This window comes from Citrus clementina, unplaced genomic scaffold, assembly GCF_000493195.1.
Source record: "Citrus clementina cultivar Clemenules unplaced genomic scaffold, Citrus_clementina_v1.0 scaffold_4, whole genome shotgun sequence".
Taxonomy (NCBI): Eukaryota; Viridiplantae; Streptophyta; class Magnoliopsida; order Sapindales; family Rutaceae; genus Citrus; species Citrus x clementina.
In genome coordinates, this window is record NW_006262274.1 from 19,457,225 (window position 1) to 19,475,495 (window position 18,271).

The 18,271-nt window shown below is 36.3% G+C and overlaps 5 protein-coding genes across 6 annotated transcripts; 3 read left to right on the plus strand and 2 right to left on the minus strand.

The window, feature by feature from the left end:
* The first annotated feature begins 2,500 nt into the window (after positions 1–2,500).
* LOC18043529 lies at positions 2,501–4,653 on the plus strand. Its single transcript, XM_006437634.2, has 5 exons — positions 2,501–2,877; positions 3,004–3,107; positions 3,210–3,381; positions 3,606–3,728; positions 3,839–4,653. Exons 1-5 carry the CDS (start codon positions 2,689–2,691, stop codon positions 4,505–4,507), a joined length of 1,257 nt encoding a protein of 418 aa, XP_006437697.1. The 5' UTR covers positions 2,501–2,688; the 3' UTR covers positions 4,508–4,653.
* A 329-nt stretch (positions 4,654–4,982) lies between these two features.
* Positions 4,983–6,836, minus strand: LOC18043580 (homologous-pairing protein 2 homolog). Its single transcript, XM_006437636.2, has 6 exons — positions 6,771–6,836; positions 6,635–6,660; positions 6,025–6,292; positions 5,826–5,896; positions 5,540–5,728; positions 4,983–5,456 (listed from the first exon to the last, which is right to left on the minus strand). Exons 1-6 carry the CDS (start codon positions 6,796–6,798, stop codon positions 5,358–5,360), a joined length of 681 nt encoding a protein of 226 aa, XP_006437699.1. The 5' UTR covers positions 6,799–6,836; the 3' UTR covers positions 4,983–5,357.
* Positions 6,837–7,054: 218 nt separating this feature from the next.
* LOC18043582 lies at positions 7,055–9,907 on the plus strand. The gene is made up of 5 exons (XM_024186070.1): positions 7,055–7,455; positions 7,911–8,004; positions 8,613–8,650; positions 8,783–8,918; positions 9,295–9,907. Exons 1-5 carry the CDS (start codon positions 7,120–7,122, stop codon positions 9,708–9,710), a joined length of 1,020 nt encoding a protein of 339 aa, XP_024041838.1. The 5' UTR covers positions 7,055–7,119; the 3' UTR covers positions 9,711–9,907.
* Positions 9,908–10,349: 442 nt separating this feature from the next.
* On the minus strand, positions 10,350–11,282 carry LOC18043581 (30S ribosomal protein 3-1, chloroplastic). Of its 2 annotated transcripts, none has more exons than XM_006437638.2 (2): positions 10,925–11,282; positions 10,350–10,822 (listed from the first exon to the last, which is right to left on the minus strand). In XM_006437638.2, the coding sequence occupies exons 1-2, from the start codon at positions 11,162–11,164 to the stop codon at positions 10,538–10,540; spliced, it is 525 nt and encodes a 174-aa protein (XP_006437701.1). In that variant the 5' UTR covers positions 11,165–11,282; the 3' UTR covers positions 10,350–10,537. The 2 variants fall into 2 exon arrangements, with proteins under 2 accessions (XP_006437701.1, XP_006437700.1); XM_006437637.2 differs by having other exon boundaries at positions 10,350–10,819; positions 10,925–11,281.
* Positions 11,283–14,257: 2,975 nt separating this feature from the next.
* LOC18043583 (aluminum-activated malate transporter 4) lies at positions 14,258–18,185 on the plus strand. The gene is made up of 6 exons (XM_006437639.2): positions 14,258–14,783; positions 14,890–15,027; positions 15,123–15,389; positions 15,485–15,621; positions 15,751–15,897; positions 17,296–18,185. The coding sequence occupies exons 1-6, from the start codon at positions 14,408–14,410 to the stop codon at positions 17,947–17,949; spliced, it is 1,719 nt and encodes a 572-aa protein (XP_006437702.1). The 5' UTR covers positions 14,258–14,407; the 3' UTR covers positions 17,950–18,185.
* The last annotated feature ends 86 nt before the right edge of the window (positions 18,186–18,271 follow it).

Consider the following 18,271-nt stretch of genomic DNA (forward strand, 5'->3'; position numbering starts at 1 on the left):
TAATGTAAAAATCTCTTGGTCATATACCAGTTTATGATTCTTGTAGGACCATTGTTTTGCAATTCTTGTTTTGCCACAACTACTTCCCTTTTTTATGTTGCCAGGACATCCTTAATGTTGCTTTTTAGCTATCTTCTGGTATTGTTGTTGTGACCTTTAGAAATCATCTTACTCAATTATTTTAAATAAAGTTACGGAATAATTCTTACACCCTGAGATATTTTATCAAACACCTCTTGCGCCAAAGCCACAACTACAAGACTGGATTGGTTAGTACATAGCAAGATGCTAAGCTTTTGAACCCAGTGAGTAATGCCAAACCACTCCAAATAGGGTCCAATCAAATTAACCCATTAATTCATTGCTATTAATCTTATCGGTTATTTGATTTCTCCCCAATTCTCAGCTATTTCTCAATCAAATAAAATAATTTTGGCTAATTAGCATTTGTTTGAAAAGAAATTGCACAAGTAGTTCAATCACCTCAGAATCGAGAAACACCATCATAATCAACAAATAATAAAACAATGATTAATCTGTAATTCACGCCCCTTAGTTTTGGTTATACTAAATAATTAAATTGAAACCGAACCTGATTCTCACCTCTGAGAAGTGTTCTTTCGAGCCGTACTTGCCAAAAACAATTTGTTATACTGCCCTCCTATTTCCCATCCAATGAATCTCATCATTTTCTTATGGCTTTTTGTACCGTTCCACAGACGGCGCCAAGATGTTGATGCCAAAAAATGACCTCAACAGCTGAATTTGTTTATGGTGGGAAATTAGTACGAACCAAGCTTGAATATTGATATGAACTTCAAGTCTGCAACTTGAAAACCACAGAAATCAGTTAGGACTCGCCGGTGGGGGTTCCGGCTAGAACCCTCCGATGCTTAAGTTAAATTAGGAGTAAATTTAATAGTTGACTGGAAGGGAAATAACTCAAGCCAAATAACACAAAAAAAAAAAGATGAAAAAATCGAAATCCCTCCCCCTCTCCATGGAAGATTAATTTTCTTTTTTCATTCTCCTTAAAAGTCGCTCATGTTCTCAACATGGGTAGTTGGCTCACATAGAATAACTGAACCCAACGTAAGTCCCCTAGTTTTCAAGATCAAGAACTTGTGATTGGTCTTGGAAACTTAAGAATAATGAAAGAAAAAGAGAAAAAAAATCAACTTAACAATATCTCGATCTTAATAAAATCAGGCGACGACCACGGTCTCAATAAGATCAAATGACCTCGCTGTCGATCTCAATAAGATTGGATGACAACTTCAATATCAATAAGGCCAAAAATGACAACCTCGATCTCAATAAGATCGAATCAAATAATTTATTCACATTAGACTTCAATAAGGCCAAGATAGCGACCTCGATTTCAATAAGATCGAATCATACAATTTATTCACGTTGGACCTCAACAAGGCAAAAATAATTTATCAAGCTAGACCTCAATAAGGCAAGCAGAACAAAGTCAATTGGACCTCAATAAGGCCAAAATGAACTCCACAAAATTTCCAACTTCATTCTCAATAAGATTCGATCAAATAATTAAATGAAGTTATCAAATAATTAAATTAAGATGGACCCCGATAAGATAAAAAATAACAACCTCGATCTCAATATGTAGATGTCGAATATATAGATGTAATCTCAAAATGTAGAATCAAATATGTAGATGCAAATCTCAAATTGTAAAACCAAATATATAGATTTGGATCCCAAATTGTATAATTAAATATGTAGATGTAGATCTCACATTGTAGGATCAAATATGTAAATGTCGAACTCAGATTATAGAATCAAATATGTAGATGTAGATCTCAAATTGTAGAACTAAAATGTAGACTTAGATCTCAAATTGTAGAATCAGATATGTAGGTGCCGATCTCAAATTGTGAAATCAAATATGTAGATATAAATCTCAAATTATAGAATCAAATATGTAGATGCCGATCTCAAATTGTAGAATCAAATCTATAGATTTGAATCTCAAATTGTAGAATTAAATATGTAGATGTAGATCTCACATTGTAGAACCAAATATGCAAACGTCGAACTCAGATTGTAGAATCAAATATGTAGATGTAGATATCAAATTGTAGAACTAAAATGTAGACTTAGATCTCAAATTGTAGAATCAGATATGTAGATGCCGATCTCAAATTGTGAAATCAAATATGGAGATGTAGATCTCAAATTGTAATTTGGTGATTTATATGTTTAATATTTAAAATGGGTTATTATTTTACACAGCCCTTGTTAATGATATGCAATCATATGTTCAAAGACGGAGAATGCCATCTCAGCTAAGAAAACTCTGCCAACTCTTCAATCGAAAATTGAATTGCAAGTGGACAAATTCCTCCGGAAACATTCCTGAACTGCAAGTGGACAAAGTCGCTTCTATGGTAGTAATACAATGGGGTCAGAGCCTCTATTTCCTCGAAGTTAACGCTCTAAACGCGTTTAAAAAAAGTCCCATTAAGCCCTTGCGAAAAGACTTAAATCAGAAGCAAACACAGCAGTAATATTATTACGCGGGCACGTTCACTCGTCATCTCAAAAAGGAGCAAACAAGCCTTCGTTTGCTTGTTTCTTCTCCTTCTCTCTGTCACTGTGCGTTGGGTGATTGCGTTGGAAGCGTGATCAGCTCAGTTACTCATCAGAAGAGCAGGCGTCGGCATGGGAAAGAAACTCGATTATCTTCTTAGAAAAACCAACTTCAAGACCTACAAATTCAAGCCGCAGGTCAACCTTGCAATCTCTCGCCTGGCCGTTCTCAAAAACCAGCGCCAAGTCAAGTGCTCCCAAGCACGTTCCGACGTCGTTCAGTTCCTCCAACAAGGCTTTCAAGAACGTGCTCTCCTTCGCGTAAGACATATGTACATGCATGAAGAATCAAAATCACTCATGCATGGTCTCTTTTTCTGTTTGATTTGTTATAATTATTGATTAGTTCAATTGCATTTGTCTAATGACCTGGTTTGGTTTTTGCAGGTTGAGCATGTGATGAAGGAGCAAAATATGTTGGATGCTTTTGGTATGGTGGAAGGCTACTGCAATTTATTGATCGAAAGGGTCCATCTCATCGAACAAGAGAAGTTGGCTTCTTTTTCCATTTCTTAATATTTTTATGTATTTTTTATTTTATATATTGTTATTATTCTGAGTGTTCTTTTTTTTTTTTTCGGTTTTGGTTATAGAATGTGCCCGGATGAATTGAAAGAGGCAATATCAACCTTGCTTTATGCAGCTTCGAGGTGTGGTGAATTCCCAGAGCTTCAAGAGATTCGTGGCTTGTTCACGTCTCATTATGGCAAGGAATTTGTTGGCCGTGCTATTGAATTGCGCAACAATTGTGGAGTGAACCCCAAGGTATTAATTTGATTCACATATTTGTTAGAAAAAGAACGGAGTCTGCCTGCATTGTCAATGAGCGCATACGAATTAGCATTAGTCAAAGCAGCAATTTAGACATTTATCAAAATACATTTTCAAAGCTTTATAGGACCACAAAAGTGAGAAAAGTTTTTTCTGTCAATGTTCACATTTTAAACTGAATTCTATTGGACGTGTTATTATTTCTTTGGTTCCTGTAGATGATTCAGAAGCTGTCAACTAGACCGCCGGATCTGGAGAACAGAATAAAAGTTCTCAAGGAGATTGCTGCTGAGAGTGGCATTCCTTTGCAACTTCACGAAGGCTCTTCTGCTTCCACGGAGGTATCCAAGTTTAACAAACAGAAAGTACTACGATACTAATGTTACAATGAGCACCTAAACATTGATAATTATATATTAATGATCTTGTGGTTTTATTTATGAAAATGCAGAACTTAAGCAGCGTGGCTCACAGTAAACCAGAAGACAGTTCAGAAACTTCACCTAGAGAGATGAGGAAAGAGGATGGGTTGTCTGATTCAGTGAAAGCAAGGAAGAAGTATAAGGATGTAGCTGATGCAGCTCAAGCAGCTTTTGAGTCAGCTGCCTATGCAGCAGAAGCTGCACGAGCAGCTGTGGAACTCTCTCGAACTGGGTCTCATGATCCTGGTGATCACGATAGTCCTAGTAACCATCAAAGAAAGGTAATTGATGGACAGCAACCTGTGAACATTGTCTCCCGATCTAAAAATCAGGAAATTCATGGTGAAATTCAAGCTGAGTCGTCAAAAAAAAGCAAGAATATAGCAGAACTGGAGAGGGCAATGTCTACTTCAAATTCAGATTCAACAGAAGAAAATTTAAATGTGCCTACAATGTCATTTGATGAAGTGGATCCTATCAAGCTACTGGAGAAGGATACAGTTTTTTATGACAGTGACAAGGAGGACGTAGGATCATCTCTTAAGCAGATACCTTCAAGCTCTAAAGCCGTTCTGAAGGTGAAGAGTGGACAACCTGCAGCAGATGCTGCCAAAGGATCTGAGTTTCAAAGCAAGCAGCATTTAGATATGGTGAAGGGACCAATTTCAGTAAGGACTAGGCAAGTGCGTGGATACTGAGAAGCATGAGTATACTAAATATAGTTGTGTGAGTTCTGATTTGTATTAGCTTTTTCTGCTCCATATTCTTCCATTAAGATTTCCAAACAGTTTAACTGTGTCATTATTTTTGAATGTCAGTTTTTGTGTGCAGTTAATTCTTTTTACATCTACATCAAACTAAGGCCAATTTGTACATTATGTTGGATGCTCTTGGTAACATGACGCTAAAAAAAGTGCAATCGCAGATCTTCACCATTTATAAGAGCCTAAGCTTTTCCAAAAATGAAATAGAATAGAAAGAAATACATAAAGTTTTATTTTTATGGCAGAATCAGGAATGTGCTGAATACCCCTATGCAATGCTGCACCTGCCTCAATGATCACTGATGCATTGATACCAAATCAATCATTTGCATCCATCCATTATCTTCCCCCCCCCCCCCCCCCCCAAAAAAAAAAAAAAAAGACCGCCTATACCAGAAGAATGACATCCTTGGGCAGAAAAATATTCATTTACCAATCTAAGAATATCCTTGGTTATGTAAGTGTTCTGTTCGTGCAAGTACTCCAACATAAAACTCATTAATTGAAGATTTAACAAAGTAACCGCTCAATGTTATATTCTCCATGTGCCAAAACTCATAAAAGGAGAAAGCTCTTTACAGAATCAGTTAAAAGTATCATTCAGTGTAGTAAAAGAAAATTTTAACACATTAATGCTTGTGACAAATAAACTAATCACTGTATTTGGAGAAACAAAGATCTAGATCTTACAAAGATGCAGAATCCACAAATATTGTAACATATTAATGATAAGACAATACCAATTAAATGCTCGATCCTTGATTATGTAACATTTTTTATAGGGTCAGCGGCCTCCTTTCGGCTTCTTACCACGCTGCAGCAGATCAGAAAATGACTGCAAACTCACACCAACATCTTCATCATATTCAATTCCAAGTTCTTCCTGTGAAAAACAAAATCAACCACTGTAAACAAGTTCTGCAAAAGCAAACAGTTTTGATTTACTAGACAAACGACAGAAAGTACCTTAAATTCCTTCAGATTCTTGGGTGAGTTCTCCATTATGGGATCCCATATATCCCTGAGCATCCTTTTACGCTTTCTCCATTGGCTTAATTTTTCCAAGAACATCTCTTCAACTGCCATTCGATCCTCTGGCTTCACCAGGGTTACTCCTCCGCGCAATTTAGCCAATTTGTTCTCCATTTCCTTTACCTGACACAGAAGCAGAGGAAACATAAGTCTTCCCCATACTTCTTCACAAATTAAAACCAACAAAAAATCAAACATATCCATAATTTATGCCACATACCTCCTTTACCAATTGGGCTTCTTTCTCTCGAATCTGTTCCAGGGTCAAATTTGACTGCAGAGTCCTAATTTCTGAAACAACAATGTATGCCAATTGAACATCATTTTTATGTCCAGTTCAATGATTCAAGTCCGATTAATTTCTAATCAAAGAAATTTCCTCTACAGAATATAAATGGATATATTAAAAATAACTATACCTCCCTCAAGTTTGCTGATTGCCTTCCTCTGTTCCTCAAGCTGCTCCTGCAATTTGGCATTTTCTTCCTTCATCTGATTAAGCTCTTCGCTGTTTGGAATGTCAAATTGGTCTTGCCTAGCAATGTATATCTTCTGCTTACCATACTCCTTAAATGAAATCTTTCCATTATCAGCAAGACTATCCAATGCTTTTTGAATTCCTGCCTTTTTAAGATTGTACTTTTGCAAAGCATCGGCCACATTTTGAGAATTTAGTGGCCGATTTTGCTGTAAGAAGAAAAAATAAAATTAATAAACAGCAATATTAAAGCTCACACAGCAAAATCGGCATATCAACAAGGAACAAGAGCTTGCCAATTTTTAAAGAAAGAATTATCTCTATTTTCTAGCACAAAGTATTTATGGAATGACGTTTCTCAGGAAATTTGAGATCTAAAAAATAAAAAAGAAAGAAAAAACGACGACAAAAATAATGATAAGCAAATAATTTCCAATTAAATCACAAACCCCTCGGTCAAAATGAGGGTAACTGTATATGTACATAAAACTGATTATTTTTCTGATCACGAATAATTAATAATTTAATGGAACCACGAAAGGAAAACTCACCTCATTGACGTAGTTGAGCACGATTGCTGAAAAATTAACACAAAAAAAATGAAAAAGAAAATGAGATAAAATATGACTCTGGAGATTCAGAAAGCGGAAAATAGCCAACTAAAATCAAAATTGAAAGAACTCTTACCTTCGGTGTTGTCGGATTTAGGAGCCATGAATGAAACTGCGCGGGAAAGTAATTTTAAAAGGAAAAATGAAATATGTGTTATTGTGCTTGGCGAGAACGAAACTTACCCAATAAGTAGACGAAACAGATTCTTCTAACCGGTGTCGTTTAACGGTTGGGTATTGTTTTTTTCTAAAAATAATTCTTTTCGAAAATGACAATTACAATTTTAGCCTTCTGTAGATGTTATATTACGCTTCTCATGCATCACTATTTGGCGCCTGAAGTTGTCCACGTATGATGAAATGAAGTGAATTGACGCGAGACGTCTAGCGAAAAAGCAATTGTTAACAGCACAGCTGATGCGAAAATGATAACGATGAGCGTAGCAGCAGCTACTCCCTTGCCCTGCTTCAAAAATCACTCAATTCTTTCGACCAAATCCTTCAATTCGAAACCACCTCGCCGCCATTTTGACAATGCAACCATCAGTAGCCAATCATTGCCCCCGGTGCAAAAACAAAGGAGAGTACATTTGACGAGGACTGTCGTTTGCCACGCGGCGCGCCGCAAGCCAACCGTTGCTGCTGATGCTAGCAAAGCCTCTGCAGAGGGAAATGATAACGTACGGCGAGTGCTTCAGATTGTCCTGTGGGCTGCTGAGGCTGTTTATATTTTGTGGCTTTTCTTGCTTCCTTATGCTCCTGTACGTTTTAACCTCTCTGCACTCTGCAATTTCTTTCTTGTCAAGTCTCTGCTTTCATTTTAATTGGGTATTTCACCAAGTTTCTTATATGTTTTCTGAGTTTGAATTATCTTATTATGTTTGTGTAACTTTGTTTCTTCCCTATAACATTGTGTAAAAGGAAAAATTTGTTTCTTCCCTATAACATTGTGCAAAAACCTTTCGCCAGTCTCTATTTTCTTCATTTTCAAATTCAATTGCTCTTTTATCATTTAGTACATGTTATTTGACTGTGTATAAGTCTTTGATTATATTGATGATGCTTTTGAAGAATGCTTCAACTTACTTTCATAGCCCACATGAGACATGTCTTATATGTTTTTGTTTGGGGAATAATTTGTCAAACCGAACACTTCAGCAATTGTTTATGTTCTGTATTTACAGAAGAAAGATTAAGTAGTTTGTATATCTAACAGGGAGATCCTGTGTGGGCCATCAGTTCGGAAACAGTAAATTCTCTCGTTGGCCTTTCTCTGAACTTCTTCTTTGTCTTGCCCTTGATGAACTCTGGTAAGCTCAACTCTTTCCAATGACTCTTATGCTTTTTCTATTCCAATAATCAAATAGCTGTCAACGACCAGAGTTTTGTTCTTCATTGTTAGAACTCTGGCTTCTTGAATTAAGTTATCTCTTACAAAAGGAACTCATAAGAGCTGTACCTACAAGGCAGGGCATGCAATTTGTACGCTGATCGATATGTGAAAAACATGTTTTATTATCATGGGACGTGTTCCTATCTTCTTCATTTGCTTCATTTGTAACTCAACTTGTTTCGGGCCATTTTATACTTCATAGGGAGCATTATATTTCTGTAATTCTTAAACAAATTTTCTTCATGTAATCCTTTTTAAAAACAGTTAAATCTGGTCCGTTTTAATTTATGGCATTTTGAATATTGGGAATCAAATTTTATTAATTTTTTTCCTCATCAGCTGAGTAGACATTTCTGTACTTTTTGTTTTTCTCCTTTACTTGTGGGGGGTTGAGGATGAAGGGCTCCAGAACTCACCTTGTCTAACAGGACTGAAAGTTGATTTGCTTTTCATTATCGAATTTTAAACGAAACATTCTCCATGCTCTATACTTCATAATTTTTTCATGAACTTTTGGCAGAGTAGTCGGGATTCGTCTGATTGATGCGCCAGTGCTTCATCCGGTAAGGATCACTATATGAACAGTATGTGATTGCCATTGATTATCTAGACCATGCTTTTTAATTTCATGTGGCTGTCAAGAGGCATTTACATCATAGTATGAACATCCATGCTGATATTGGTTCTTCCATCAGATGTCTGAAGGATTGTTCAACTTTGTTATTGGGTGGACTTTTATGTTTGCTCCTTTGCTATTCACGGATTGTAAGAGGGACAGATACAAGGGTTCTCTTGACGTTTTATGGGGCTTCCAGATGTTCCTTACCAACAGTAAGCTTTGCAAACTCTCTCATTTCTGTTACATTAGCTGGACTAGGTCAGATATATACATCCTTTCCCTAAACTTTTGAGGCTGTGGTTCCCAGGCCTGAGATAACCATGATAATATGATCCCGGCGTTATCTCTCAGGATGATGTAGTTCCAAACAATAGCATTATTGCTCTTATGTAGATTGTTTTTCTCTTTGAGATGGTTGTCTTTTCAACAATGGGGGAATGGAGAGGATCCTTAAACTTAAAGCCTCTGGGACATATATGTGCAGTATAAAACTATAGCTCCCCCTTTGATTTTTATTTTTACCCTTCAATTTTGTTTAAGAATTTGAGGCTATCTGCAGTTTTTGATTTATTCCTGTTCTGATGCCAGCATTCTTAATTCCTTATATGGCCATTCGGCTCAATGAGGCTTGCTCTGAAGATACACCAAGGGATCGCTCTCAGCTAGCCTCTGTGATGACAAATGGTGCACCCATTGTAGGACTGATTGGTGGTGCCATTTGCCTGCTATCAACACTCTGGGCTCTCTATGGCCGGATGGATGGAGATTTTGGAGGAATAACAGAGAGATGGGAGTTCCTAGTTAGTTATCTAGGATCAGAAAGACTGGCTTATGCCTTCATATGGGATATATTTCTTTACATTATTTTCCAGGCTTGGTTGATAGGTGACAACCTACAAAATGTTCAGCTGAGCAAGGTAGGAACAGTGAATTATCTTAGATTTGTGCCGGTGGTTGGATTAACTGCATACCTTCTCTTTTTGAATCTTGATGAAGAGCAATAGCCGAAATGTTATTTACTACTTGTTATTAACAGCGATTGTCAATCACTCCATGAGGCAAAATAGAAATTATAAGAGAGAAAATAAATTTGTCTCATTTTTGTTGTTGTTGGATTCATCGATTGAGATGTGTAATTGATTACAATGAAGTTCGGATGAGATTGGAGAATTTTGTTATGTATAAGACCCCAAGTGTTTATCCGCATTTGTTTTTGAAAATTTGGAATTTCTACAATAGTGATTGTTATGAACGCCTTGTATAGTTGTATCCCAAGATCACCTCACGTCCTCACCTTCCATTTTCTGCAAGCACTGGTTACATAAGGTTCCATTTTCAAGAATCTAAAAACCTCCAAGAACAAACAGAATCACGATAATTGTGTTTATTTTTTCACGCTTCATTAAGCCGAAGATTCACCCACATAATGGGAGCAGGCACGTATTTAACTAACCATATAGAGATGTGTGTTTCCAAACGTGTTTATACTATCAGTCAAATATCTCATCATGGATTTATTGCAATAGCTGAATTCATCGACATAATTCCATACAAATTCTAGTTACTCAGCAACAACCTGAAAACAAGCTTGCTAATTTTAGCCGTCAACTTACAAGTCTTTATATGTCTTCAAACGGGCTTTCTAGTACACATGATTATCATTTCATTACGCCCATTAATTAAAAAATTTGCCAACACCAACCAAATTACAGAGCCAACTCGTGTCCAATGTAATGCAGATGTGAACAAGGTTTCAATTATACAAATCAAATCCAATAACTGAAATACAAAAACGATGAGAACTCACAGAGAAACCGGAATTTTCATCCAACTAAGTAGTAAGATTGCCACCGCTCTGCTGCCACAAATTGATAATATCAGTGGCCTGATTTAGAAGTATAATCATCATTTTCTGGGAAATCCAGGGTTTGCTCTCAAGAGTTGTCTTGAGCTCTTCCCATGCATCTTTTCTCGGCCAAAAGAAGTATTGACTCAAAGGAATGGTGCCATACCCAGGTATCGTCTGGTCAAGAGCTAGACCAATGTTCTTCTCCATCCATATAAACTTCAATACCAGCCTTGGCTTCTCCAATTGCTTCACTGACACCCCCGCCTTCTGCCCAGAAGAAAAGAAAAAGAAAACACACAACTTTTATTAAGTGAAACAGTACACATAAACACACATATGTAGAGAGGGAGAGAGAGATTTGGTTTGGACCTTAGTTTCTACTGGGGTTGCTGGGATGGTCTCTGTGGATGTTGTTGTTGCTTCTTCAGCTGTGAGTGATTCTGGGGTTGCTAAAGCAACGAGCCTTTGGTTTCTTGAAATGGGTTTGGTTCTATTTTGGTGAAGAATGGTGGTTTTGGTGGGTTTGACAGTGAGTTTTTGGGAAGGGAATGAGGAGCGTGTGGTGAATGCACCATTAACAGTAGATTGAAGTGCCATTGATGATAACATTTTGTGTTCTTCAAAGAGAAGGAGAGCAAGCACAGATTTGTTTATTTATCAACCAGTTCACTCCTCACTGGTTAGAATTGCCATTGCTTTTAGATAAGGCAGTTTAAGCGGGCGCCCACTGGTTACTGTAATGAAACTCAACGCAACCCAGCCCATCAAAAATGCGAAAGGCAGTTTAAGCAAAACAACTCTTGAGAGCCAAGACAATTTCAGTTGGGTTGGGTTGGGTTTGCCGATTGGGGGTTATGCGTACTTTCCCATTTTTGAGGCCCAATTTTGCAACACACAGATGTAGCCAAATTTCCAACTAATGGCGTGTAACTCTCATTCTAATCCAACGCCCCTTTGAAGTTCGTCAGCGCTCACAAGTCACAACTTCACTGCTTTCACATGTATGGAAACTAATTTTGAAGAAAGAGATGACTTCTAAATTAAGCTAATTTCTTTTATCAACTCGTGACAGATTTAATTGCCTTATCGTTTCCTTTTTCATTTGACCTAATAATCTAACCATAACTTTTATTATTATTGTGTTTTTTTTTAGGGGCTTAAATGGTTCACAAAAGTTTCATGATATTTCTTGGTTGCGGCTGCCCATCATGGGAATTTGCCTTCTTTACGTGCTAAAGGCATATTTACCAACCTGCTTGGGCCGTCAATTCAATAGGGTTAGGTTTCATGAATCTTGTTACCCTCATTTATCAAGTGGGAGAACTTTCCCAATTTTCACATGCAGAATATTGAACCCAAGTTATTAAACTTGTAAATGTAGCGTTTGGATGTAGAGAAAATAAAGTGAAATGCAATGAATCTCGTATATTGTTGAATGTGTGATCAGATCTGTACAATGTGTTATATTTGTAGTAGTAAAGCTAACAAAATAACTAAGCTAAGTTACTGAATTAGTAACAAATCTAATGAGTACCTTATACAAATGCGACAACTGGTAGTCAATCACTAATTGTTGTCACACTGGCTTATGGACAAATCAAGCATACAATTCTCATGTCTTAAGTCAAGTTATAATTTAAAAACTACAACACTAAAGTGTTTGGTAGATATTAATTGTTGTATCTTAAAAGCTAAGTTAAATTAATCAAATATATGTATGATAAAAAATCTATAATATTTTTATTAATTTTTATCAAAATTATTTATTTAAAAATCAAATTTATCATACATTATTAACATTTATTTCATAATTATTATATTTTTCTAGTAGTAGTTGTGGCTTAAAAGCCACGACACCTTAGTACCAAATGGAGCAATGATTGTTAAGCATTGCTCCTAACACATGTTATTGTTAAATTTCTAAATATGACATATCTAAAAATTCTAATGGCTTAATTTAAGTCTAATACGTTTTTCATCATACCTGATAGCGATACTGAAGTTTTAGAATTTAGATGGTATCCTTAAATTTCACAGAACACCCTTTAGAGAATTTGTACTGTGCAAACAATGAAGAAATTTTATCATTCGAAACTCAAAAACATGGCCACCAAGGCGCAACCAAAGTGCCGGCAGGCAGCAAAGCTAAGGTTGAAAGTTGAAAATGATGTGTTACGGAGAAAAGTATACGACGGCAAGTCAAAAACATTGTTAAATACAGAAGGGATAAGAACAGATTGAGCGGTTTTTTATCTTGTTTTTCTCATGTAGAAAATTTTTAAATAAGGATTGAATCATTATACTTCTGGTTATGATGCCTCTTCGAAACTCGGACCAAATATCTGATCTCGTTTCTTCAACTAAACTCGTGTCAAGTATTATTGTAATGGAACCCGACAGCATGCTATTGTTAGATTCAGCTATTTCACAATTAAAAGGGCAAATAGCCTTTCAATACTTTGAAAACGGATCAGATAGATCCAAGAAAATGGGCGGTTGGGTAACCCTGCCACGGATTCCCACCATCAAATCTAGTCAATAAAATACAACATGAAATAAGATTTCAGACCAGAGTAGACATGAACTTATCATTAATTAATTTTCTAGCCCATTTTTCAAATCTATTTTTAATTTAAGATCTACTATACAAGTATAATCAACTTTGTTATAATATGGTGTATTGTCTATATAGCTACATAGTGTGATAGGCCATTAAAATAATATATATGGTATTTATTTTCATTTGACCAATTTGACCGAATTTAGATTTTATAAGCAGTTTTAATTCCTAGATTCATCAGGTTGTGATTTTTAATTTGTGTGTCGAACCAAACTTGTTACAAACCGAATCAAATCGAGCCGATACGGTCAAGTTGGCTTGATCTAACCGCCTAACCGGTTTTGTTTTGAAATGCCCACCCCAACGAACAACATTTGAGTTTTACATCATTGGCTTATTGCAGTTTTTTCCACCATTCCTTATTTAATTGATATGGATATTTGTCACTTTATTTATCAAAAAAAGCAAATTAATATCTAAGGAATATAGGAATTAAACATGGGAATATAAGAAGTACAAAACCACACTAAAATCCCTAGATAAAAAATAAGTTGTTTATAAGTATTTAATGTTCTTTTCATACCTTTTGTGGAAATTTTCTAATCTTTTTTTTTTGTTTTGGTCAAAGTGGCATTGTTCTTCTTTTTTTTTTAAAAAAAGGAGAGTAGACAAAGTATAAATTTATTTTTTTTAGCCCTAGCCCTCTATTTTCTCTAAAATTTAAATATGAATGATCACTTGAAAAGACTCGCCACTAGTCGACGCTGAACGTTACTCAAAATGTTATCAATAAAAATGTGATCTATGCAACTGAACATATACTGATATACCATTAGGAGTGAACAACTTTGCAATAAAAACAGAAATTGAGCTAGAAAAGACAACTGAGTGAGCTCAACAAATGTAGATCCAAGACAAATGGTTTTTGTGTATATTATTAAATTTGATTTGTCGTTTAAAGAAGTTTTCAACCATGGCATGTGACACGTGGCGCGTCCGTCTGACCTCATCCTACGGTTGACCGATAACCAATAGCCAACACTCAATCATTTTTAAAAAAATCACCCCGCACAGAGAAAACGACGTCGTGAGCAACCCTCGCACGTACCATTTAAGAAAAAAACTGCAGTTGTATGTATCGCCATCATTATTGCTCCCCTTAATCACGTACAATAACGTGTCCATGTCTATCGTCTCACTTTGATTCATTTCAGACACCCACTTTACTGCTTCTCTTCATCTTTTAATTTAAAAACCAAATATTGTTTTTTTCCTTTTCTTATGATTAAGAAATGTCTGCGAAAATTGGATCATTCAGACACAGTTTTGCAGAAAGGAGCAAAGAAAGATTGCTATCTAGAAAGGGTTATTCAGACTTTGGCCTGAACAGCACGGATGACGATGCCAGCGAAGATGGAATCAAATGCAGATGTTTCCGTTGGATATCAGACGGAGTCATCAATTTTTGGACCAATTTGCAAAACATTTTTATTCAATTCTATGACATGGGTCGTAAGGATCCTCGTAAAGCCGTTTTTGCTGCCAAGATGGGCTTGTCATTGGCACTTGTATCATTAGTTGTCTTTTTCAAAGAGCCACTCAGCAATGTTAGCCAATACTCGATCTGGGCAATTCTTACTGTCGTTGTAGTTTTTGAATTCAGCGTAGGTACTAGTTTACAATCATGCGATGCGACTAAAACAAGCAAAATCGTATTGAGATTTGCATATGGAAGTGATTTTGTAATGTTATTGAATCAATTTCTTTCACGTAGGTGCAACGCTTAATAAAGGATTCAATCGCGCTTTAGGGACGTTTTCTGCTGGTGGCCTTGCTCTGGGCATTGCAGAGCTCTCTCTGTATGCCGGGGCTTATCAGGAAGTTATTATTGTCATCAGTATTTTTATAGCAGGTTGGCATCTTGTTAGCAATTAATATCTATCAATCATTGCCTTGGAGCCCATTTCTTGAATTGTTGTTCTTATATTTTTATTTTGTCCTTTTCAGGATTCTGTGCAAGTTATGCTAAATTGTACCCCAAATTGAAACCATACGAATACGGATTTCGAGTCTTCTTGTTGACGTATTGCATTGTACTTGTGTCTGGAACTTCAACAACATTTTTCCGCACAGCATTTTATCGGTTAGTGCTTATTGCAGTCGGTGCTGGGATATGTTTGGTTGTAAATGTGTGCATATATCCCATCTGGGCAGGGGAGGATCTGCACAAGTTGGTGGTCAAAAATTTCAAAGGCCTCGCTACTTCCTTGGAAGGTTAGACGTTTGCTTCTTAGATATTTGGTTCTCTTCGATTTGAGCTGAATTCTGATGAGTAGTTGATTGATTTATCATATTGGACTTGGATTTAGGTTGTGTTAGTGACTACTTGCAGTGTGTTGAATATGAGAGAGTCCCTTCAAAAATTCTTACATATCAAGCTTCTGATGACCCAGTGTATAGTGGCTATAGATCGGCTGTACAGTCTACGAGCCAAGAGGAATCTCTGGTATAATCAGTATAACTTTGCTGGTTCTTTCCTCAACTCCGTCATCTTTTATTTCTTTTTCTTTCCTGTAAGACCTGTCCTTTTGACAGACCAGAAAGTTAGGATCTCTTGTACTCTTGTACTCTGCAGATGGAGTTTGCAATATGGGAGCCACCTCACGGCCCTTACAGGTCATTCAATTATCCCTGGAAAAATTATGTTAAAGTAAGCGGTGCATTGAGGCACTGTGCATTCATGGTCATGGCTATGCACGGATGTATACTTTCTGAAATACAGGTAAGTGGCTTTTTTTAATTTTATTGCTTTAGCTGCTGTTTTAGCAACTTAGGCTTATGGTTAAATCCATACTTGGAGAATGAAAGTGTCATTCAAGGATCCTTTGATTATCTCAAATATGTCTAGTGAACCATATTTCTCTTGGAGTAATGGTAGCCCATCTAGGTAACTGGTCGTTTCAGTCATTAATAGTGAGTTTCTGAGCTTCAATGTACTAATGAAGTTTAGCTCTAGTCCCATCTTTCCAATCTTTTGCCGGTCCCTCTTCTTGATAATTGGTGCAAACCAGCTTAATCAGTACATATCCCCACCAGATTTTTCTCAATCAGAAGCACTTGAATTGCGATCCTCGAACTCCTTTCACAAACTAATAGTTTCAGCTTTGTCAGCACAGCTTTGATGGTCTCAAATGCCAAAACTCCCCTTTTCTTCTCCCCATTCACTCTGCAAATTGCCATCAAATTTGGTTAATTGGCATTTTATTTATTTATTTATTCCCATATTGCAATTCAAAAGAATAGTATATATTCATGCATGCTGGTTTGGTAGCATTATTTTGTTCTTCTTAATCTTAATTAAATTTTTTATATATACGCTATCACTTTCCAAATTCATGGGAATTACATGGTATGTGAAGAAATAAATTGAAAAAAAAGGAAAATTTCAGATGCAAGGTTCTTAATTAAAGAGTGCAGTTAATGAATCAAATTGCCTTGAAACTTTATACTTCAGGAAACATTAGCAATAAAGCGGAAGAACTCTTGATCAAGTTGAAGTTTGTAGAATTTATGAGTATTATATTTAATTTAGGTTTATTAAAATTTACTTTCTTTCATAGTGGTTTTATTTAATTTAAGTTTATTAAAAAAAATTGAGTGAGAGGTAGGAAGGGTATGAAAAAGCATAGAGAACAAACAACAAATTGTGATTGCCATGTCAGGGACCTCTTTCTATTCTATGGCCCTCATTCCATGTCTAATTTCTGTGAGAAACAAAGGTCTAGATTCTAGAAATAAGAGATAAATAGAGAAGATAAAACATCCTTATAATCTACTGAATGTATAAATCTGCATCTGCATCTGCATATTATATTGCAAACAAAATTAAATAGTTTCAGTCTTATGAAGTTTTGAAATTGATTTCCCTTTCTTTAGCTGTTGCCAAGTCATTTCCATGTGATTCTGTTGTTCATAACCAGTAATTTTTCTCTCCGCTGTTCTAATGCAGCAGATGTCTTGTGGTGATTCCTTTTTGTAAGCTCCATTTCTTTGTTTCATTCTTGAGTGAGTTAACAAAATATGTGGCAAAAACATTCAGGATTCTAAATTTTGTGTTAGGCTGCAAGTATTTGGAGTCTGGATTTAGACGTATGTTTGGTTTGCAAATTTTAATGTGCAGGCACCACCAGAGAAGAGACAGGTTTTTGCTAGTGAGCTCCAAAATGTTGGCAATGAAGGAGCTAAAGTATTACGCAAGCTTGGAGACAAAGTTGAGAAGATGGAAAGGTTAAGCCCTGAAGGCATACTATTTGAAGTTCATGAGGCAGCAGAAGAGTTGCAAATGAAGATAGACCAAAAATCATATCTTCTGGTCAATTCAGAAAGCTGGGCAGCCGTAGCACAGCGCAAGGAACTGCAAGATTCTGAGAACTTTAATGAAGTCAAAGATGATGAAAACAAAGTGATTAACTCCTTGAGCGAAGTGTGCGATGCGCATAACCCAAACATGGGCGTGAACCCTCCTATGCAAGAATGGATTTCCTCGGAAAATATGTCGAGAAATCCAGTCTCGTGGCCACGGATGTCATTTCATAATATTGAGTCCACGCTTGGCTTACAGGAATCAAAAGTATATGAAAGTGCCAGCTCTTTGTCACTAGCGACATTTGCTTCACTCTTGATTGAATTTGTTGCGAGGCTCCAAAATCTTGTTGAAGCCTTTGAAGAACTATGTGAAAAAGCAAATTTCAAGGAACCGGTTGAGCCGCCAATTGGGAAAGGGGAAGTAGGATTTTGGAGCAGACTTAGCAGATGCTTTCAGTTGAAGCGCTGAGATAGCGTTAAAGATCATTATTTCCGGTCCATAAGTTGAAGACATGTCGTTTTTAACTGAGACAGTTTGATAAGCTGATGCTTTGTGACTTGTGAATGTGGGTGCTTTAGCTTGCTCTGCCCCCCATATGCATAAAAAATGTAGTAATGCGGTGGAGAGGTTTTGTCATAGAAATTCTTCATAGCATATGGGGTTTAGAAATCAATACATACAAAATCCATTTTCAAAAAATTTTATTGAAACATTAGTCTACAGTATTTCAAAAAAAATTTAACCAAATATTTATATTTTAAGTGTAAAAATATATATATTTTTTAAGTAG

Coding starts and splice junctions, on each gene's coding strand:
- LOC18043580 (XM_006437636.2), bottom strand. CDS start 6,798: ATGGCTCCTAAATCCGACAACACCGAAG. Junction 6,661..6,770: donor TAAATCCGACAACACCGAAG/GTAAGAGTTCTT, acceptor TTAATTTTTCAG/CAATCGTGCTCAACTACGTC. Junction 6,293..6,634: donor TGCTCAACTACGTCAATGAG/GTGAGTTTTCCT, acceptor TTCTTCTTACAG/CAAAATCGGCCACTAAATTC.
- LOC18043529 (XM_006437634.2), top strand. CDS start 2,689: ATGGGAAAGAAACTCGATTATCTTCTTAGAAAAACCAACTTCAAGACC. Junction 2,878..3,003: donor AAGAACGTGCTCTCCTTCGC/GTAAGACATATG, acceptor TGGTTTTTGCAG/GTTGAGCATGTGATGAAGGA. Junction 3,729..3,838: donor GCTCTTCTGCTTCCACGGAG/GTATCCAAGTTT, acceptor ATGAAAATGCAG/AACTTAAGCAGCGTGGCTCA.
- LOC18043581 (XM_006437638.2), bottom strand. CDS start 11,164: ATGTTATCATCAATGGCACTTCAATCTACTGTTAATGGTGCATTCACC. Junction 10,823..10,924: donor CAACCCCAGTAGAAACTAAG/GTCCAAACCAAA, acceptor TCTTCTGGGCAG/AAGGCGGGGGTGTCAGTGAA.
- LOC18043583 (XM_006437639.2), top strand. CDS start 14,408: ATGTCTGCGAAAATTGGATCATTCAGACACAGTTTTGCAGAAAGGAGC. Junction 15,622..15,750: donor CGAGCCAAGAGGAATCTCTG/GTATAATCAGTA, acceptor TGTACTCTGCAG/ATGGAGTTTGCAATATGGGA. Junction 15,898..17,295: donor GTATACTTTCTGAAATACAG/GTAAGTGGCTTT, acceptor TTTAATGTGCAG/GCACCACCAGAGAAGAGACA.
- LOC18043582 (XM_024186070.1), top strand. CDS start 7,120: ATGATAACGATGAGCGTAGCAGCAGCTACTCCCTTGCCCTGCTTCAAA. Junction 7,456..7,910: donor TCTTGCTTCCTTATGCTCCT/GTACGTTTTAAC, acceptor TATATCTAACAG/GGAGATCCTGTGTGGGCCAT. Junction 8,651..8,782: donor ATGCGCCAGTGCTTCATCCG/GTAAGGATCACT, acceptor TTCTTCCATCAG/ATGTCTGAAGGATTGTTCAA.